Source organism: Diadema antillarum, unplaced genomic scaffold (genome assembly GCF_040938485.1).
Source record: "Diadema antillarum isolate AM-2024a unplaced genomic scaffold, OU_Dant_1.0 seq00000292_RagTag, whole genome shotgun sequence".
In the NCBI taxonomy this organism is placed as follows: domain Eukaryota; kingdom Metazoa; phylum Echinodermata; class Echinoidea; order Diadematoida; family Diadematidae; genus Diadema; species Diadema antillarum.
In genome coordinates this window covers 178700-198400 of record NW_027271318.1, presented here as the reverse complement: position 1 = coordinate 198400, position 19701 = coordinate 178700, and the positions used below count along the sequence as shown (strand labels likewise).

The window sequence follows — 19701 nt, the reverse complement described above, 5'->3', positions numbered from 1 at the left end:
CATGTATAAACTTTGTTGTTGTTTTCTGCACATTTCTTCCTATGCGTGGGCAAGTGTTCTCAGAGTGCAATGGTTTTGGTTCGTAAAGAATGCAATAAATATTTGTCTGCCTTGCCATCTATCTATCTTCTCTATTCATCTATCTGTCTATCTATTTGTATTCTCTGTCTAATTATCTATCTTTCTCTTTCTATTTATCTGTCTATCCATCTACTGTATTTGCATATCTTCTCTTTCCATCTATCCATCTATCTATTTATCTATCTATCCATCTGTCTATCTATCTATATATCTATCTATCCATCTGTCTATCTATCTATATATCTATCTATGTGTCTGTGTATCTCTCTCTCTCTCTCTCTCTCTCTATCTATCTATCTTTATATCTTCTCCATCTATCTCTCTGTTTATCTATCAAATTATCTATCTTTTCTGTCTATCCATCTGTCTATCTATCTATCTATCTATCTATCTATCTATCTATCTATCTATCTATCTATCTGTCTATATATCTGCAGGACTGGCTGAATGGACCCCCCCCACCTTTTTTTTTGAAGGCCTTTTTTTTTTTTGCTTGTTAGCTCATGAAACCCGGAAGGTGCCCCCCCCCCCCCCCTCCCACTTTTCGAAAATGTGGCACCGGCCATGATCTGTCTATCTGTCTGTGTGTATGTCTGTCTTTAGAGCTGCCAAGTCTCCATTATTCTGCAGGGAGGTTCCTTGAAAACTAACTAACCATCTCTTCACTTCCTGACGAGGGAATTAGAATCCTCCTGATTTTGGAATTGTTGTTGTCTTATGAGATGCATGTAAAGACACAGGTACAGTTGTATCTCCCTGAGAGCTTTTTAACTCTTTGTTGCCGGGGACTTTGGACAGTGTGTACAATGCCAAGAAATTTTTGGTATTAGCCAGCACTCAAAGCACATAGAGGGTCAGAGTAATTCCCTGATTTTCGCAGCCGTATACTATGTGTTCATTCATTTCAATCCAGCTATCTTTTGTATCAATCAATCTATCTATCTATCTATAAATCTATCTATCTATCTATCTATAAATCTGTCTGTCTATCTATCTATCTATCTATCTACATGTATCTATCTATCTATCTATCTCTCTATCTATCTATCTATCTATCTATCTATCTATCTATCTATCTATCTCTCTATCTATCTATCTGTCTATCTATCTATCTATCTATCTATCTATCTATCTATCTATCTATCTATCTTTCTATAATTCTAATCTGTCAATCCATCTGCACTGTTCATATCACATCTGTGCAAGGGTGTCCACCATCTCTAGTGCTTTGGGATATTTCCCTCTCATTTGCAAAACTGGAATGTTTCCAAAGTCTTACAGGTACCCAAAGGTAAAACTAGCCTGAAACAAAGGCAGACAAAATGACCTGCTCATTATAAGTTGCTTGCATAATTGCTCGTGGGTAGGTGATGGTATAAACCAGGTTCATTACCAGCTGTGACATCACATGCTCGACCAGGACAGCTCTACTCCAAGTTGCGACAGCATTTGTGCATCCATGCAACAATTAAAGTGGAGTCAGGCCATAGATTTTGGCTCTCATCAATTAGTGAAGCGGCGTTACTAGCTTGTTATGTAACGATTGCTTTTGAATGCCCCCATGTGTTTAAATTAGTGGTAGCAGATGGTGATGTAAAATCCAGAGCACTGGAACAGGAATATTCTCCTGTTTATGACATGGTTGTAGGAGACAGTATCCACAGAAAATGTGAGGTTTCTGTTCATACATCACAAGAGATAGTATAGTATTGTCTGTAGTTTTAGTACATATAGTGTAGTTTGGTTCATATTTTGCTTGAATGGAATATCTCAGACTGGCAGTGTAACAGTTTCAGAGTTTGCTTCCATATATGGTATTATCTATAAGAACATACTTATGTTTTGGTAGACAAATATATTAATTACTGAATTTGAAATAAAAAGAAGTGCTTCCTTGTTCCACACGTGTGACATTGCTAGAGTGACAAAAATAATTGCAACTGTAACCATGCTGTGCAGTCCATGCTAAGTGTTGGTTAAATGTCAAATTCCCAAAATGTTCAAAAGATGATTGGTTTTTAGGTACACAATGTAAGTGCGACAGAGTGTTGTGTGTAATACTTGTATATTAGTGGAATCTAATACTGTATCTGCACACAACAAAATTTACTTCTTTTTTTTTTTCATTATAGATCATTGTAAGGTACAGAACACAGCTAGAAAGATGTAGAGGGGAAACTCCAGGGGCCTGATAATGGCTGTGACATTTTAAACTCTTTGCCTCTGTTGGCCAAGCCTTTCAGAGCTTATTTATTGTCATCATTGTGTAGTATGTGATATCTGCGGTGTCATTAATCTTTTCTTTTTCTTTTCAAAAGTTGTGATGCATTGTTAGTCATTGTTGGCGTTACCATTTGCTTTCATAAATATGCCACCACTGTAAAAGGAGTCAAAGGGTTTTGTGATGCTTGGGGGGGGGGGGGTGGGGGGTGGGTTAGGGAGAGCTTATGGATGAGTGATTGTCATCAAAAGATGAATAAGTCTTCCCCAAAAAAGTTGGATCCAAGTTTTTGTCATCTTGCATCATACTGTCGCCTGAGGTAAGGTACACCATCGTGCACAGATCTCATGAACATTCTCAACATCTGTTGTGCAAGGGAATACCCTTCCAGGTGCCCCGCCCAGGGGCCACCGCGCCAGGGTATTATGGGTGTAGATTCTGAAGACCAGGGTACACTTAAGTTCCACCCCAGATGAGGCAATGTGCCAGTAACATTGAGTGTGAGTACGAGGGACGTCATGCAGAAACACTAAATGGGAAGTGGAAGTTTTTGCAAAGATGTCGTGATTGATTCCAGTACGTGAGCACACACCGCCCTTCGGTGCAGATGCGGATGACACCAGAAGAAAGTCGATGCTCGTTAAAGGAGCACACTGTCGTCCCCCTCAAGGTGAATCGGGGTCGATCAAGAATAACCGCCCCTTGATAGAGTGAGAATGATTGGCCATTACCTGCATATATTCAATGTCCAGTGATCAAGTCATAGCAAATTGCCTCCCAATGCCAACATGAGCTGGTTTTGAAGTATGGCTGTAAAGTGTAATGGCTATCAAAAGGGAGTTTACTAGTCTGCAGCTTCAGACTCAGGTTTGCTTCTTTTTTTTTTCTGAAACTTCGGAGCAAGTTCTGCATTATTATCAAACTTTGATGTATCCAGGGTAATCTCCTTGCCACCAGATGCATTTGTAGGAGTTAAAAGATACCCTGAGAATGAGATATATGTATTTTATTCAAATTGAATTTAAAATTTTAAGTTGAATTGAATTGAATTGAATTAAGTTAAATCAAATTGAATCAAAATTGAGTGAATTGAATTGAATTGAATTGGATTCAATTGGACTGAATTGGTTTGAATTGAATTGAATCAAATACTGTAAACGTCAATATTTTCGCGCGATTAATTTTTCGCGCTGAGCGGCTCGAAAACGTATTCGCGGGTTCTTAAATTCGCGCTCCGCAGCAGGTTACTTTACTGTAGTACACATTCACTGCTTTCATCCAAAGCCTCTGCTACATAGCTTGCTATGCCAGCGTACGACAAGCGACGTAGCGAGCGGCTCGACTGCGAGTACAAGCACTCAAATACGTAGTACAGCTGTGACTCTAGTACCGTAGTCACGGGGGACTGTAGCATCGATGCGTGCGGTGCACACATGCATGCTACAGTACACAGCAATCTAGGGTATCGTCTCTTCGCACAGTACTAGTAGCGTAAACATGCCTGTACATTGTACTACGTAGCAGTATCATCGATGAAGCGCACACAATTCATCCCGTTCAAAATGTGCGTAGAAAATTGTGAAGATATATTCGTGCGTTTTTGAATTCGCGCTAGCCGTAGCGCGAAATCCGCGAAAATTAATGTACCGCGAAAATTTCCACGTTTACAGTAGGTTTTATTTGATTTATGTGGTTGCTGATAAAGCGAGGAAATCTGTTTTCTCTTTTAAACCTCTGTGGTCTTATGCTTGGTTCTCACTTGTTGTGGGATCCCCTATGCACGCCACGATTGGCCATTAGTAGCTGATCATGGAAAAATAGGTATGTCTTTCACAACTTGCACCATGATTGGAATCATGGTCTGAATCATGGTCTGAATCGGTGGAGTAACTTATCACACCACGACTAGCCATTAGTAGTTGATTGTGGAATTTTTGTGTATCACAATCTGTGCCACTGTTGAACTTGTGATCTGCATCGAGGAGTAATCATGGTGAACTCATGGGATCTTATTTAATCTTGTCAGATCTTGAGGTCAGTTGTAGACAATTTCAAACCATCCAAAACTTTTCTACGGATCATTGTGATTGCCACGACTGACCCTCAAGATCTGATATGATCACCACGATTACTCTGCCGATGCAGACCAAAAGTTCAACAGTGGCGCAGATTGTGATAGATGTACACAAAAATTCCACAATCAACTACTAATGGCCAGTCGTGGTGTGCTAAGTGGATCTGATCCCATGACAGTGGAAACCTGGCATTAGAGAGAACAGAGAAGAGAACCACATGTTGATAGATTGTATACTGTAAAACATGATATATTCGCGGCATGAATTTTTCGCGAATTGGAACCGACAGCCTGTTTCGTGGCATGAAATTTTCGTGCAGTGCCACTGGCGTTCAATGCATATAGTGTAAACAAGGACTTTCACGTGCATTGTAATTTCGCGAATCTTGGCGCTAGCGAAATTTGCGAAATTAAAGTGCATGCGAAAATTCCTCGTTTTACAGTTATCACTGACTACTTTATTTGGTGCAGTCATGTGGTTGGAGATGGGGGCAGAAAACCCTTATGGTGATCAATGTGAAGTTAAAGGGAGGCTGTCCTGAGAATTTTCACTGTATGATAATCAAGAAGAGTAAAAAATATAACCTTTCACCAATTTATACACATGGAAAGCAAACACTGTCTCTGTACGCGATTTTTAAAAAATAATTCCTGCAAGCGATCGTGTAAGAGCCTGCAAAAAGGTGCAACGTCATGGATGCCCAACTCACTAAATTGACAGCCGTGCCTCAGAAACCAATTTAAGTGTTCAAAATGATCATATCTGATTTTGTCATAAAATGTGTCAATATGTGGTTTTATTATTTCAAACAAAATATTTCGAGTTTATTTATATGTATAATTGATATAAAAATAAATAGTAAACATGAATTTATGAATAACTAGGGAGCGTATGCATGACGAGCAGAACACGGCTGGAAAGAGTTGTGCCTCGGTGATGTCTGACTCTCCGCTAAGACTTGCTCATTAGCATATTCACCATGCAGATTCACACTTTTCAATCAAAATTTACGAGCTTATTTGATGATTTGAAAGTTTGTTTTTGGTGAAAGTAGTTCATTGGAGGTACCAACAACAACATATTTTTTTGAAATTTGTGAGGACTGCCTCACTTTAAGATGTTTATTGTGGCCAAAGACCTTCAAATATACATGCATTTTGAATCCACTATATTAAAACCCATTATTTGTGAGTATCTGCTACTTCTACGATACTGCTTCTACCAAGTTCTAACATGGCATTGAGAGTAGCTGTGGCTTTATGTTATTCCAAGGGAATGGATGCTGTTATCTGATTTTTTTTCTCCAGAATTTGTTTGCAATGATTATGTTGCGATATCAGTATTTTCGTATGTTTGCAGGAGATGAGAATGGTTTATGCTTGACTAGATATATCATTTATGGCTGGTTGTCCAGGGCAGTCTTGGCTAGCTCCTTTCAGATGATACAGACTGCTTTTTGCGAAATCCATTTGCTGTGCACAGGGGAAATTTTCTCTCTCCCCCCCCCCCCAACCACCACCGCCATCATGAGAAATTCCTGTCATGATTGCTTTGCGCAGTGGGCCGCTGAAATTTGTGATGGCAACCATGCGCTCGCGAACACATCTGAAGTGCGATCACGTGGGCGCTGATGTATACTGATGCAGTTTCCTAGTACCCCGGGAAGGCAACATCTTGCAGCCTGCGCATACCAATGACGGCACTTAACCCTGGCACTGCCATCCTCGGCCTGCTGGCATGCAGTGTGAATGGCACTTTGGAGGTGGCGGTGCTGAGTGGGTTAAGGGGCTGGGTGGAGACTCGTCTGTTGGGCGAGCAACCTTTTCTCATGGTGGGGAAAAAGTTGTCAGCGGCATTGTACCCCCTTTGATCTCAACGTGAGTGACAGTCTCAAGAGAACGGGATGCGTGACAAGGAAACATTACGTCGTCGTCGTGTAACATCAGGAACTAGCTCATGTAAAATCTGCTTCTTCTGACTTTCAATTTCTCTCGGTATTCCGTATTTGCCCCCGCCCCCCCCCCCCCCGATTGATACGGGATGCGTATGCCAAATGTCGAAGATCTGCCGAAGCCAGGGGGCATTCATACACCGCAACAAGAAGCTATTCGTTCCTTCAATATTCACAAACGGAAATGGATTCAGACATTTTATCTCTGTTTTTGTGGTTACATGTGCATTTAGTGGGATGAGAGAGTATAACCATAGAAGCATTGTAGCTTAGAGCACAGATATCTATGCCAAAACATTCCTGTGCTCTAGGGAAGCTTTGGGGGAAGGGTTGGATTTTGAATAGTGTTGGCTTTTTGAGTAACAATGGTGAACCGTGGCCCACCATTGTTACTTATGATGATTCTTATGTTCTGTCAGTTCTATGCTCATTGTTACATGACATGGTTCACTCTTCTCTTCAAAAAAAAAAGAAAAAAAAAAGAGAAAAAGTGTACTTGTTCAGGTTGGTCCACAACTTGAAATTTGAGCATGTTGTAAGCTCTTAATGTGAGAATATTGCATTAATTTTATGTGTACAGAGCACACATCATGAGCCAGTAGAGCGCAATATTTTGTGACTTACACCTGTACTTCTCGTGCTGGTTACATTCAATGTTCTGTTTCATGTCTTGCACACAATTTTCTAAGTAGTTTGATGGTTCTCTAGTTTTGCACAGATTTGGATACATTTTATTTTGAACATGTTGCCAATTCTTGAGGATGTTGCATAGTGTGTTGCTGCTGGCTTTTGAGGATGTTGCACAGCAATTTGAGCATGTTGCAGCAACATGCTCGAACACCTTATGGACCACCATGCTTGTTATTGCTGTTAAAATTTGACAGTCATTTTTTAAAAATTACATTAGAAGTTTTAAAGCAATGTCAAAACAGACTGGACTCTGAAATTTGTAACCTGAGATTTGAATCATACTTTGATAATTCAAGCATGAATGATTAATTCATTTCACAACCTTTGCAGATGTTCAGTTGTATGTTGAATATACTTTTCTATGATGAGGACTTCAGTATGGCAAACAATAGAACAAAAATAGTGCACTGTATGAAAAGAATAACAAGCATATTTACAATGTAGAATTATGTTGTTTTTATCTGTCTTGCAAAGGTGAGCTATTTCAATATACAATGTAATTGACATTTCTAGATATGACGTAATTCTGCGCATTGAGTTTGGAAGTGTCTGAATATAGCATTTGCTCAAATTTTCTTACCAACCTGCTCGGTGTTATCATTGCTTCATATAGTTTTCTGAATTTTAATTTTATATGTTTCCTCCTCATTTCAGGCAATGAAAATCCTCTCGAAGAAGAAGCTGATCAAGAAAGGAGGATTTGCCAGTAAGTACAGCAAGTTTTCCTTTTTCCTGTATTTCCTCAAAGTTTGTCAACATTGCCCAGAAGCTTAAAAGTGTGTTTTTTAAAAAGAAGCCTTACATGTATATTGCAAGTGTTTTCTTAGAAAATGACAACTGTAAATATGAAAGACTCTACATAGTGGAAATTTGAGTGCATTTTACAAGTTGTAATACTGGCTTGAAAATGAAAATTTGTGAGTGCTTTATAGTCTGTATTTTGTGTGTAAAGATTTATTCTCTTTGATACTTGCAGCATGGGAACAACAAGTCATCAAGACTAAAAGCATGCAAAGTTTGTTTTATTCACTAGACGGTGCAAATTTATCAATCGAAAATGTCCATTTCATAAAAGTATATCTGTGTACAAGCTGGTTACCATCGATGGACGTTGTCCAGGACATTTTTTGTGAAATTCAATTTCAAGTGCAATTGCCCAGTATGGTTAGGCATATGTTCACATTTCATAAAAAACTGTTGAGATAAACAGCAAGCGAGTTCTTTGGAACGTACTGCAGCTGTAACGATCAAAAAGTGACATGCAGCCTAGAAACTGGTATTGACAACACACTCTATGCCTCGATGAATCGTCACGTAGACTGAGAAAGTCGCGATGATGATGAATTGTCAGCGTTAATACAGGCGTGTGCTACCAGCTGCCTTCTCCAAGCTCAGTGCCTCACACTATCGGCAGAGGAAAACTGTCAGCTGGAGAATCACCTATTTTGCTGAGAGTGGTGTAAATATGAAAAAAAAAGGGGGGGGGGGGATTTCCCCAGATCTGTAGCTGTGGCGGCGCCCTCTGATGGTGAAGCGAGAAATGGATCCCAGCTTGGGGCAAACCTTGGTGTCGATTTGGAGTGCAGCAAGATCAAAGGGATTCGAGGCTTCCAAAGTTTGAGAGGCGGCTGGCGAAGAGTCGGCAAACCCCGCCGACCGAACATGTGAGAGTGGGATTTAAGAGGAGAGAATGATTACCGCGTTGGATGGACAGGAGCATGCACAGATATAGGACCAATGAGACCTGAGAAATCACTTTGCAGCGATGAACCTCCTTCCAAGGAGAGTATATAAAAAGAAACAAATTTGATGCCAAGTCTGAATTGCGACTGAGGCTGCACCGATGCAGGGAAGGCATTCACACATGATATTAATGTGCTCAGCTGAAGCTCTGGGTAGAAGTCGGTCAGTGCCACTGGCAGATGAGAGGCATGTGATGTCTGTGGTATTTGAAAGCGGTGGGCCTTAGAGAGGTTAGAATGTTATCATGTGACACACACATATGCACACAAAATGTGCATGCATGCACACGTAAATGTGTGAAAACATTAATATCCTTATAATGAAAAGCAGTGATGCCTGTAAGTAAGTGCTACTGTTTCAATGGAAACAGATGGTGGGAAAATCACAACATCCGATTCTTCTTTCCAAGAACACAAATACCTCAGATGAAATCTTGCTAAGCCATACTGCAGTCTAAAAGTGATTTTTTTTTTTTAATTTTTACCTCTAAGAAATGAAAAGGAATCACTCTATTTTTACACACCCAGTATACATGTATTTCCATCTTCTGGCCGGTCTCTTGCTTCACCTGGTTTTTAAATCCAGCAAGATGTCGGGTTCTGCTGGCAGTTATGAGAAATCTTGATTAAAATTCATGAGAGCGACATAAAACTCTCCCCAGTCAGATTGGGACTAAGGCACAAAATCCCTTTAAGGTCAAATCATTTTTCCACATATTTGATCTTGGGCTAAGAAAGAAAAAAAAGAGGAAAAGAAAAGAGAGAAAAAAAAAGAGGAGGATTCTAAAATCTCTACAGCATATGCAGACTTCTCAAAGGAAGGAAAGAGTGTACATGTATGTAGTGTGTTGAAGAGAAATCATATGAAACAGCGTGGCATGGTGTTGCTTACAAGTGCATGCAGCAGTTCGTCTCGGATCTATCCCGGATGAAAGAACGAGAGAGATTTCTTTAAAAAAAAAATTTTGTCCTACTTCTTATGCCGAGAGCCATCCCCGAGCCTTAAGAGAGATTTTGTGTGTTTTTGTGTATTACAGTATAAAAGGATGATATGTTTGCATGTGTTTGTGTTTGTGTGTTTGTGTGTATGTGTGTGTGTAATTTGATACATGTCTCCATAATGAAGCATTCTTCGTCCGTAATGCTGTCTCCTTGTGCAACCCAAGATTCTTGCCCTTCACCGAACTCTGCAGTTCTCTGAGACGTATCAATGCTTGTTTTTTTCTTTCTTTGTGGTTGTTCTTGTCTTTTTTTTTAAAGAGGGATGTAGAGAAATAGAGATAGAGATAGATAGATAGATAGATAGATAGATAGATATAGATATAGATAGATAGATAGATAGATAGATAGATAAATAGATAGATAGATAGATAGATAGATAAATAGATAGGTAGATAGATAGATTGATAGATAGATAGATAGATAGTTAGATAGATAGATATATAGATAGATAGACAGATAGATAGATAGATAGATAGATAGATAGATTGATAGATAGATAGAGAGATAGATAGATAGATAGATAGATAGATAGATAGATAGAGAGAGAGAAGGAGAAGGAGAAAGACAGAGAAAGGATTGATACATCCATCATGGTTATTCGTTGTGGTGGCTTAAGAATTGATCAATCGGGATACTGGAAGTCTGCGTGCAGAATCTGTTACCATTACTTCTCTCAGATCTATTGTGTAGACTGTGGCTTTGTGTTGTAAGTGAGTCTGCAGATAGGTTTCAAGGGAAAACGTAGTTCTCATATGCTAGCAAAAACTCAAAGGTTTTTGCTCTGAAATGTACCCACACACATATCTGCATAAGAAATGTGTCAAATACTGCTGTGATTTAATGTAGTTTCATTTGGGTGACAACAAAAAAAGTGATCTATTAGCCAAAAAGGTGCAGTGACAGCATTGTAATCTGAGAACGTGTCCAGGCCTAATTGAAAGGAAAGAATGGGGTGGGATGTTTAATGGATTTGTGTGTTTGTATGTGTTTGTGTGTTTGTATGTGTTTGTTTGTGTATGTCTGCATACACATGTGTGATTATTTGCATACATTCAAGATGAATATTTGTTAAATGTGAAATTATAGAAATCAAAAAAAGATTATTGAGAAAAAAAAGTGTGTATGTGTGTGTCAAAATTAGTAGAAGGTAAAGCCACCCACAGCTGCATACTTGCAGAAAAGAAAAGGAAGAAAAAGAAAAACTAAATTTGCCTAAGCACTAAATTGATGAGTTTCTTGATGAGATTGTTGTTGTTATTCTTATTGTTGTTGTTCTTCTTCTTATTATTGTTGTTATTATTTTTATTATTTTTTAAAAGAAATTTTGTAGGTAATGACAGATGTAATATCTTGGGTACAAGTGTAACCAGTTTACGCTAATGTCTGTTATACAGGGTGAAATTTGCTCTGCTGTTAGAGAGAATTGATTACTGATTGAAGATACTTAAATGCATATAATTATAAATTCTTTTCAGGAATAAGCAATGTCCAAAACCTACCTAACAAATTAAAATGCTTGCCTAATTTGCAAGAATCTGCTTGTGGGAAGACTATTGCATAAACCAGTGGCTGTGTGATATGATACCAGGTAATTACTTCAGATTGCATTGCTCACTTGCTTTCCTAAAGAGAGAAAGAGGGAGAAACAACAGCAACAACAACAGAGTTCTTCTTTGGACTTTTCAGGTGTCAAATCAATCTGTGCAGGTAATGTGGTATTGCAGTGGTGATGGGGCTGGGAAGGAACAGATCTACACTCCTCTCATATCTGCCAGAAATTGCTCTTCATGCCTTTCATTTCCCCCCAGATATTGACACATTAATGTTTCATGAAATGAGTGAAGTGTCCACCGGTTTGCGTAAACTCATGACATATGGGTGGGACTCTTAACACGGACATGCTTTGACGGGGTAAGAGTGTGATTCCGGGAGGGGGCAGAAGCGCGCCTCACGCATCTCCCAAAAGTAGCAAGGAGGAGGACGGAGATGGGCGCTGGGAGAGCGGGAGCTGGCAGAGGCGCCGGGCGACGGTGTGAAAAGTCCTTCATGTTTCAGTGCGCTGACATTTTGCCTGATGGATGCGTACTGTCGGGCCCGGGGGTAAAGGAGGCCTGCATGATTCATGTCGCCACGCATCCATGAACGCCTCCCAAACGCACATCCGTTGTCTTCTTACCACCACCACCGCCGCCACCACCACCCCACCCTCACAAACATATATTTTTTTTCCCCTCTCACTTTCCATCCCTTGAGAGCTCAGGATAGCTCCAAATATGAGATTTAAGTGTTTGTGTGTCTGTGTGTGTGTGTGTGTGTGCGTGTGTGTGGGCGTACCGACTGTATGTGTGTTGTGCGTGAATGTCACCTTTCATCTAGCGAGAGTGCACGTGATGCAGGCGCCCAGATGTCGGAGGCGGACCTTTGTCCGTTCGTTCGGCTGATTTTTATCTCCGAATGCGTGCATGCTCATTTCACTGTGAAAGTGATGGCGACTTTGATTTGTGTTTGCGGATCCAGCAAGGACTCGCTGTCCAGAAAATGGGTGTACACGCATAACAGGAGATGTACTGTATTTATATTTCTCATGATCATATGAAATAGGTACAGTTTAGTATTACTGCTCCTACCAAGCCCACACTTTCTGTGTTACTGTAAGTGTAACAATAGTAGAACAATCTAGTTGCTTTCACCTTTATACACATCAAAGAAAGAGTGAAGCACTCGCAATTTTATCACACAGTTTCAAAATGCCTCAAACATGGAAGAATGTCAAACACTTTAAAGCAAATATCTCAAGTTAAGCACATCCTTTTTCGTCAGTGTCTTTCCAGAATTTCGAGTAAATTAACTCTCCAGACTGTGATGATTGTACATATGGGCAGCATTCAGAAAGTTTGAAGGCATTGGGAAAGTTAGTGATGGACAAAAAAAGTTGGCACAGCCCTACCGACAAGAGGCTTGCCATGCACACTCCTGTCCCCACACATTTTCTTCCCTTCCTCCGACCCTGTTTTTGAAGTAGCTCTGTCAGAAGAAGCTGCAGATGCAATAAATCACCCCCACGTCACAGTCACAAATGAGGAGGGTGGTAAAGAGAGTAACAAGAGTTACATGTGTTGATGATAGATTTAATTTTTCCCCTTTTCTTCCTTTTTTTTTGTATGGAGGGGGGGGGGGTGAGGGGGAGAGGGGATAAGTGCGCAGCCCCACATAGCTGCGTAAGCTGTCTACCAGTTCGAGGGCAAATTGACTGATGCGGTGTTAACCAGCGGGACCGGGTTAAGAGGCAGATGGCAAACACAGCGCCCCACGATGATGGTCATCTCACGTGGGCCTTATTGATGCCTGCCCAAACGATGACGTCCCATCTCATTACATCCTAGGTGATCCTCCAGCTTGTTAGGACTGATGGAGGGAGATGATGGTGGGGTGGGGAGTGGGGATGGGATCATGCCGAACTTCTCTGATAACATCAACAAAATACATCCGCATCCCTTTCCTCCGCTCTCAGACCTTGGAAAGTTTGTTAGGAAGTAGGAACATCTTCAGCGCCTTTTCATGATACGCAGGAAATGAGCGTCAAGATGGCAGTCTTAATGTTAGAGATACGTAACATTAATCACGTAAGTACTTCCCCCACCCTTGCTCCCTGCCAAGCGCCTCGTTAGGTATGTACTTTTGATGTCTTTCTCATCTCCGCGGCGAGGCAGTGATGTAGTGGCCAGCCGGATGATGGGAATGTTATCAGACGTGTCTTACCAGGGGTAGAGCCTTGAGGCTTGCCGAGTGAGCGAGCGAGAAAAAAAGATAGATGAAGAGATAGGGAGTAAGAGAAAGTGAGAGAGAGAGAGAGAGAAAAAAAGAGAGGCAAAGTGCATATTTCAGAGGTTATTTGGTCTGAGAGACGTTGACCAGATTTGGCCCCACTCCCTGCTGTTGTTTGTGCACCATCTCCACTGATGACGCTCTGTTGTTTGTGTCATAGGTCAAACTGTGGTGGAATTGTTCCATTTTACTCTCCCCTTGAATGTTTGATGCTACTCACATGTCCTAGTGCAGTTGAAGTTTTAAGTATTAGAGGTACCACAGGGAGCATTTTCTAATTCCTTTATGTCAGTGGCTACTATCTTACATATTAAAATAGTTTAACCAAACCCTCCGCATCCATGCAATTGCAAATTCTGTCCTCGTTAATGCAAGAAAGTCATTTTGTGTAGATGGAAAAAGGCATTATTTTTAGAATTCTGTGTGTGGTTATGACAGCCCTCTTTCCTAATGTGTTCATTTTGTTTTTTGTTTTTTACAAAATTATTGTGACAAGGGAAGTATAAAGTCACACAGCAAAACAAAAAGTTGTCTATTACTCCCAGCTGGTGCTGACTGTAGAAGATTTGTAGGAGTCATTATTCTTGCAATTACTAGCATTCGCAAGAAAGGAGATCCGTAGTGGCTCATTAATTGCCGATATAGCCATCATGGGAGGCAGAAATAAGTTTATAGTGCCCCCCGGTCTCTTGCCCTCTCTTGCCTGTATTGTCCCATGACTAGCTACTTCGTGGATGCTTCACTATCTGTGCTTCGTGTGCGAACACGAGTACGAAAAACTTTCCGCCAGTCTGCTGCCCTCGTTGTTGTCTAGTGTCCCCTCCCTCCCCCCATCCATCCATCTTCTGCCGGCTGTGTCTCAACGTTGAGAGCGTGCAGGAAGCGTGTTTCGAGGGGCCATCTTTCTTCCAGCTCACCATCGCTCTCGACCTCTTGGCCCCTCCCCTTCTTCATCCCCTTTCCCCCCCACCCCTCCCCCACCACTTTCTTGTGTCCCGTCTCTTGTGGAGTAACGACACGAGAGCTAATCATTCCACTTTTGCTGCCCGGCTCATTAGGTGTGCTCGAATCTGTGACGAGACGAGCTTGCACGGTCTCCAGGAAAAGAGTGGGCATGCGAGGACAGAGGCAAAGAAAAAGGGGAGAGAAAGGCAGAGAGAAATATATTTGGGAGCTGCAAGAACAACAATAACAACTAGAGAAATAAAGTCAAACAACAACAACAAAGAGCTAACAAAACTTGAGTGTAAACTTCATGTTGAGAGGGAGAGAGAGAGAGAGAGAGAGAGGGAAGACTTTTAAAGAGACATGATTAATGTGACAGCTGGATAATTTTTTTCCTTTACTTTTGAAGGGATATCTCTGACGTCTTCTGAGTGTTTGTTTATTGGGGGGTGGGGGGGGGGCAGTGAAAACAAGCAGTAAACTGTAATGTATGAATAAGGCACCACATGGGAAAAAACGAATAATTGTTTCATTGTTGTTTGAAATCAACTGATGTGATGTATGGGCAACTCCAAATACCTGCTGCAGGCATGTAGTGTATTATCTCCTATTGAGTTCTGTATCCACCGTATATTTTGCAGGGTTTTTATTTTCGCCAATTTCACGAGTTGATTGCTATTCACAAATTTTAAAAACCCACAAAAGTATTAATTCTGATCCCAGCATGAATGCAACATGCACGCGTACGTTTCTCTCTCCATTGCCATACTCCGTGATCGCGAATTTAACCACTCCCAAAATTGTCGGGAAGTCCTTATTCGCAAAAAATTAGACACGTTAAGTACTTAGTTTATATGCCATTTACAGTATTTCTTCATTTGTTGTGTGGACAAGGACCACAATGTTTTTGCTCATTCCCATCTCTTGTCTGTGTGAAAGTGACTGGTTGATTGTGTGACGCCACAATTTCCAAGAATGAATCACGCATCCCTGATACTTTTTTTAGCAGAATTGTGGAGAAACTGTTTACTGCTAATGGCTTCAAAAGGAGATGTGACGTGGGTGACGTTCCATTCCCATAACATTTTAAGGATTCCCACGCTATCAATATCAACATTCACAACTGAGAGTGAGGGGTACGATGCCATATCAGATTCACTTAACACTGCAGAGGCCGTAGTTTGCTGGTGTAATTGCCAAGATTCTCTGAAACATTTACAGAGACCATATTTAGCTTAGTAATTGCCAAATTTTCGCAAACATTTCTGGATCAATCATTCATGGTTTCTGTATCATAATGACTTTCAAACAAACATCCCTATGGGGCTCTGTGACAGTAAATGCGTGACAGCTGTCAACAGTAGATATGAATACACTGGAGTCCAACAACAGTGTACACACCGACATCCCCACCATTTTTTTTTTTCTGCTCGAAATGTTCAGCCGTGCCATTTTATAGGCCTTCCACGGATATCAGCTGTTGTTTCATGCATCAGTTTCCCACGTTTGAGCTTGATATTACGGCCCACACTTTAAGCTCATCACGAGGGTTGCAGACATTGTGCTCGCCGGAACATTGCAATTACGTATCCAGTGCCATGTTCGACCCTGTTGGCTATGGGAACCGGATGCTCTTGTGTGTCAAAGATTTATGGGGGACTTATCATATCTTGGCGGCAACAGGCCAAATATGCCATGACGCTGTAATCAAGGTCCTAATGCGACGATTCACTTATGCACTTCATGCAGTTATCTCGAACTGAGCGTCGTCGAGAGAAGCGGAGGAGTCCCTTGAATCTATGGGAGAGCTAATTTTCATGCCTTGGGGGTAGGGAGGGGGGGGGGGGGTAGGGTGGGGGCTACACAGCAGCACTGTATGACCCTGATTACAAAATAGCACTTTGTGAGATGTTAGCCAAACCTTGAATATAAAAGACTTGTGTGCTAATAGCTGCTGTATAGTGCACTGACATGTCTTAATGTATTCATCTTCAGTATTCTTTCCTGGTTTAGCATGGATCATATATGTCCAATTACCATAGTGCCCCAATAAAGTCACTTACACTGTAGCTGAGGAAATTGCAAAACGCAGGAAATTTGGCTCACATCTATCAAAGTAGTCTATGTAGAAAATCCAAGGTTTGATGTCTTAGCTTCCCTCCTGTTCGAGCATCAATGTCTTCATGCAATGTTTTTAAATGAGAAAATTATAAGTTCTAATGAAGAATATGACAGTGGTATTTAAAATCAACCTAAATGGCTCATATACCTGTAAAGCTGATATTGTCACAATTATTAATCTGAAGATGGGTTTCCTTAACTTTTTTGCAATCAGTTTTCAGACATGAACTGGGACAAACTAAACTCCTCAAAAAAAATTTGGAAATCTGACTTTGATCAATTATTGTTCTCTTATCTCAGTAATGATTGACGCATGCTTGGTAACCTGAGAAAGATTGTTCAATTTTCTGTAAAATGATACCATACTTGTTATGATTATGCTTTACATGGAGGTACATTGCTTTGAAATGTGGGGTAAGGTCAAACTTGAAAAGTTGCAAAATGACCCAAGTTTGGTAAGTCGCTCATTTTCTTTTTCCTTGTTGGTGAGTGAGTTTCGCAATGTCTCTCTTGATTGTTACGCATTCTGACATCAACGTTAACACGGATTCAAACAAACCCATGCATGAGCAAACAACAAACAAACGTGGTGCAAGCAAGCAAACAACAAACAAACAAACATGTGGCCTTTTAAATGCCGGACTCAAACTATTCAATCTCACAGAATCTTCACCGCATAACACGATGAAGTACCGGTAATAGACAATTGAAGTGGCATGGGCTTGATTTGGCTGGGCTTTCATCTATATTGTCACAGGTATCTTTGACTTCATCAATATTCGTTGATTTCTGTGGTATGATCGGGGCTTAGTATTGAGTGAATGACCCAAGTGCCAAGTGCCTATTGAAATCGGCATTCATGGCCGACCAGCTGAGTACAAAAGACATAACTCCGTACAAAGGAACATGTCTTTGTGACCACTGATGTTCAATTTACAACTTCAATATAGACCTTTTCCCATATCTTAAAATACTGCCGTTATCCCCAATGGCATAGGTAATCATAACAATTACGATATCATTTTAAAGAGAATTGAATAATCTTTCTGATGGTCTCAAGCATGCATTGATTTTTATTGAGAGAAGGGAGAAATAATCGATGAAACTCGGATTTCCAAACTGTTTTTTTTCTTTGGAGGAGTGTATAATTAATTGAAAAGCAATTGAATTGAATTGAATTCAATTCAATAATTTATTTATTTCCATCATCAAAAAGGAACATGATCCAAAGTGGTACAATTTTTCAATTTGTCTTTCATTCGTCTGATAAGGACATTTTTTTTTCAAATACAATATAAAGTATATGCACGAATGATGTCATAAAAAGAAACAATGCACTTTGTCATGGCAACAAAAATAGTAAATAATCATAGCGATGGAAAACAGTGTTCCACTATAAAGCCAAGCTTGTAAGTCTCTTGAGTCTAGATAAACTAAAAATACCCAAATCAGGGTATTGTAGTTTGGACATCTGTACCAGGCTTGAGTGATGATGTAATATTGTATGCCTTGTTTTCTCATCCTCTGTGTTCTCTTGTTCTCTCTCCCCCCCCCCCACCCCCTTCCTCTCCCCAGAGCGGCCCCCGCCTAGAGGGGGCAAGGGCAGCAAACAGCCCAAGACTCCGCTGGACAGAGTATACCAGGAAATTGCCATCCTCAAGAAACTGGACCATCCCAACATCGTCAAGCTTGTCGAGGTAGGTCTGGGAGTTTTGTGGCTGCGGTGCGCTAGAGAGTGCCCCAAAGTGTGGCACCAGATGATGACTGTATGTTTTTTTATTGCAGTTCGCTCCTATTTGTACACTTACTGCAAGTGTTTATTGCCATAAATGTATGGTATTGTCCAGACATATATTCTTCAAATCTAGTTCTGATTGAATACATGCATCTGCACAGTCAGCGTTTATTGCATTATGAAATATATGGCCCTTTTTAGACGTGGAAAGGTTGAATAAATGACACATTCTCCACTCAAAATTAAACCATAAATGCTGAGTTTACATACTTCTGCTATCTAAGATAAACTAGACCAATGAACTTTATCTTTGCAGTGAAAATCCTCATAGTGATTGCAGCAACAGTGGTCATTCAATGAGATTTTGGCATAAAATGCACTTCTGCTTTTGTTACTTCATTTTCTCTATTTGGACTTGATTATTAAGCAAAGCTAAACTTTACCACTTCTTTTATAGTCATGGTTTCTCAATACTGAGTACAGTCTTTTATTTTAAAAGCCACCATGTTTCGTTGCCATCTTGTTTTGCAAACCTGAACAGTATAAAGCAGAAAAAAAAATGAGAGAAAAATGACTATCACATTGATGCCATTAGGATGTTAATCATGCAGCACTAATTTTCACTGCAGAGCTGGTGCTCATTAGTTACACTGTTTGCATTTTACAGGTCCATTATTGGAAGTGCTTATATGGCAGGGTGCAAGCACTATTTGGAGTAAATATTTAATTTAATTCAAATATGAAGTTGCAGTTTTTAAACCAAGCTGGTACACACAGACACACATAAAAATGAAAAACATCAAACAAGAGAAAGATTTGTCGGGGTCTGCTTTGAAAGAAGTTTATACAGTGAAGGAATTACTGGTTAGCATTTTATACAGCTCCATTTTTTTTTTTTTTTTTGGGGGGGGGGCGGTTAAAATTGTTGTTCTTGATGGATTGATAACATTAATAACTAGAAAAGCACTCTGAGAGCACAGACCTCCGCCAAGCAGCTACTTTCCACCGATGACCTTGCTCTTCCCAAAGAGATTTTTCTCCTCTCCACCCCTGGGGAAAAGCTCTTTGGGCTCTTCCATAGAGATCAGCGATTTCCACCCATAGTTATACATGCTGAAAAATCACCCGATTTCTCAATAAAAGCCTTTGTTACGTCATAAACCCTCAGCTGCACAGCGCGCCTCGCCCTAGCAGAAAGTTGAGCATGCACTTTAGTGTGCGTTTGAAAACCTCAAAAATGTGCAGCTTGAACTCCCAAGTTCATTGACCCTACCTGTCAAAATATCAAAATTCCTGCATAAATTCCCCCCAAA

General features: G+C 40.4%; 1 protein-coding gene across 1 annotated transcript in view; it reads left to right on the top strand.

Moving 5' to 3' along the window:
* The window catches only part of LOC139730118 (calcium/calmodulin-dependent protein kinase kinase 1-like), a gene marked incomplete at its 5' end in the record, with an annotated part of 59314 nt that overhangs the window by 18371 nt on the left and 21242 nt on the right, over positions 1-19701 (top strand). The window contains 2 exons of the mRNA XM_071641021.1: positions 7673-7724; positions 18229-18350. Of these exons, the coding sequence (XP_071497122.1) occupies positions 7673-7724; positions 18229-18350 (174 nt within the window). The remainder of the gene's footprint in view (positions 1-7672; positions 7725-18228; positions 18351-19701) is intronic.